Source organism: Merops nubicus, unplaced genomic scaffold (genome assembly GCF_000691845.1).
Source record: "Merops nubicus isolate BGI_N331 unplaced genomic scaffold, ASM69184v1 scaffold36598, whole genome shotgun sequence".
NCBI lineage: Eukaryota > Metazoa > Chordata > Aves > Coraciiformes > Meropidae > Merops > Merops nubicus.
In genome coordinates this window covers 7535-8163 of record NW_008624346.1, presented here as the reverse complement: position 1 = coordinate 8163, position 629 = coordinate 7535, and the positions used below count along the sequence as shown (strand labels likewise).

Below are 629 nucleotides of genomic sequence, written 5' to 3'. Positions count from 1 at the left end.
CTGATGTGGCTGTTGTCTGCCAGCCCTTGCAGCAACGCCCTGGAAGAGTCACCCAAGCCACCCATCGGTGCGAGCAATGGGGGCACCAGCACCCACCGTGGGGTGCCCAGCAGCTGTCCAGGCAGTGGGAGCAGGGTGCTGGAGAAGACATCCTGCCCAGAGCTCTCAGCATGCAGAGCCCAGAGTCAGGTCCCCCTGGGGGACCCTTGGTGGATCCACAGCCCCACCTCACCTCACAGCATCTGCTGGCAGCTTGGTACCCGCCAGGGAGACGTTCCTCAGGGCACAAGCCTGGCTGAAAAACTCCTTGATGGCTGGGGAGATGGTTTTCACCCTCCTGAAAAGAATGGACACAACGTGGCATCACCTGCCAGCCAGCACTGGCCATGGCATCAGAGGCCCAGGGGCTTACTTGTGGGAGTAGATGTTCTTGGAGAGATCCAGATGGACGAGGCTGCTGTGACACCCGTGGACCAGGGCTCCAAAGAGCTGCCGGGGTGCAGACACGAGTCATGTCGGGGGTAACCCAGATGGTGCTGCGGCCCCTCGCACAGCCCGGGGATGGATGGTGCTGCTGGGGGATGAGCTCTGGGGGGGGGGCTAAGGGGACCTGTCCTGTGCTGGAGCTC

At 62.8% G+C, this 629-nt stretch overlaps 1 protein-coding gene across 1 annotated transcript in view; it reads right to left on the bottom strand.

The window, feature by feature from the left end:
- LOC103777794 (leucine-rich repeat-containing protein 16C-like) overlaps positions 1-629 on the bottom strand; it is a gene marked incomplete at both ends in the record, with an annotated part of 14357 nt that overhangs the window by 7258 nt on the left and 6470 nt on the right. The window contains 4 exon segments of the mRNA XM_008945359.1: positions 1-2; positions 4-39; positions 233-337; positions 413-489. The exon segment at positions 1-2 is cut by the window's left edge and continues 26 nt beyond it. Of these exon segments, the coding sequence (XP_008943607.1) occupies positions 1-2; positions 4-39; positions 233-337; positions 413-489 (220 nt within the window).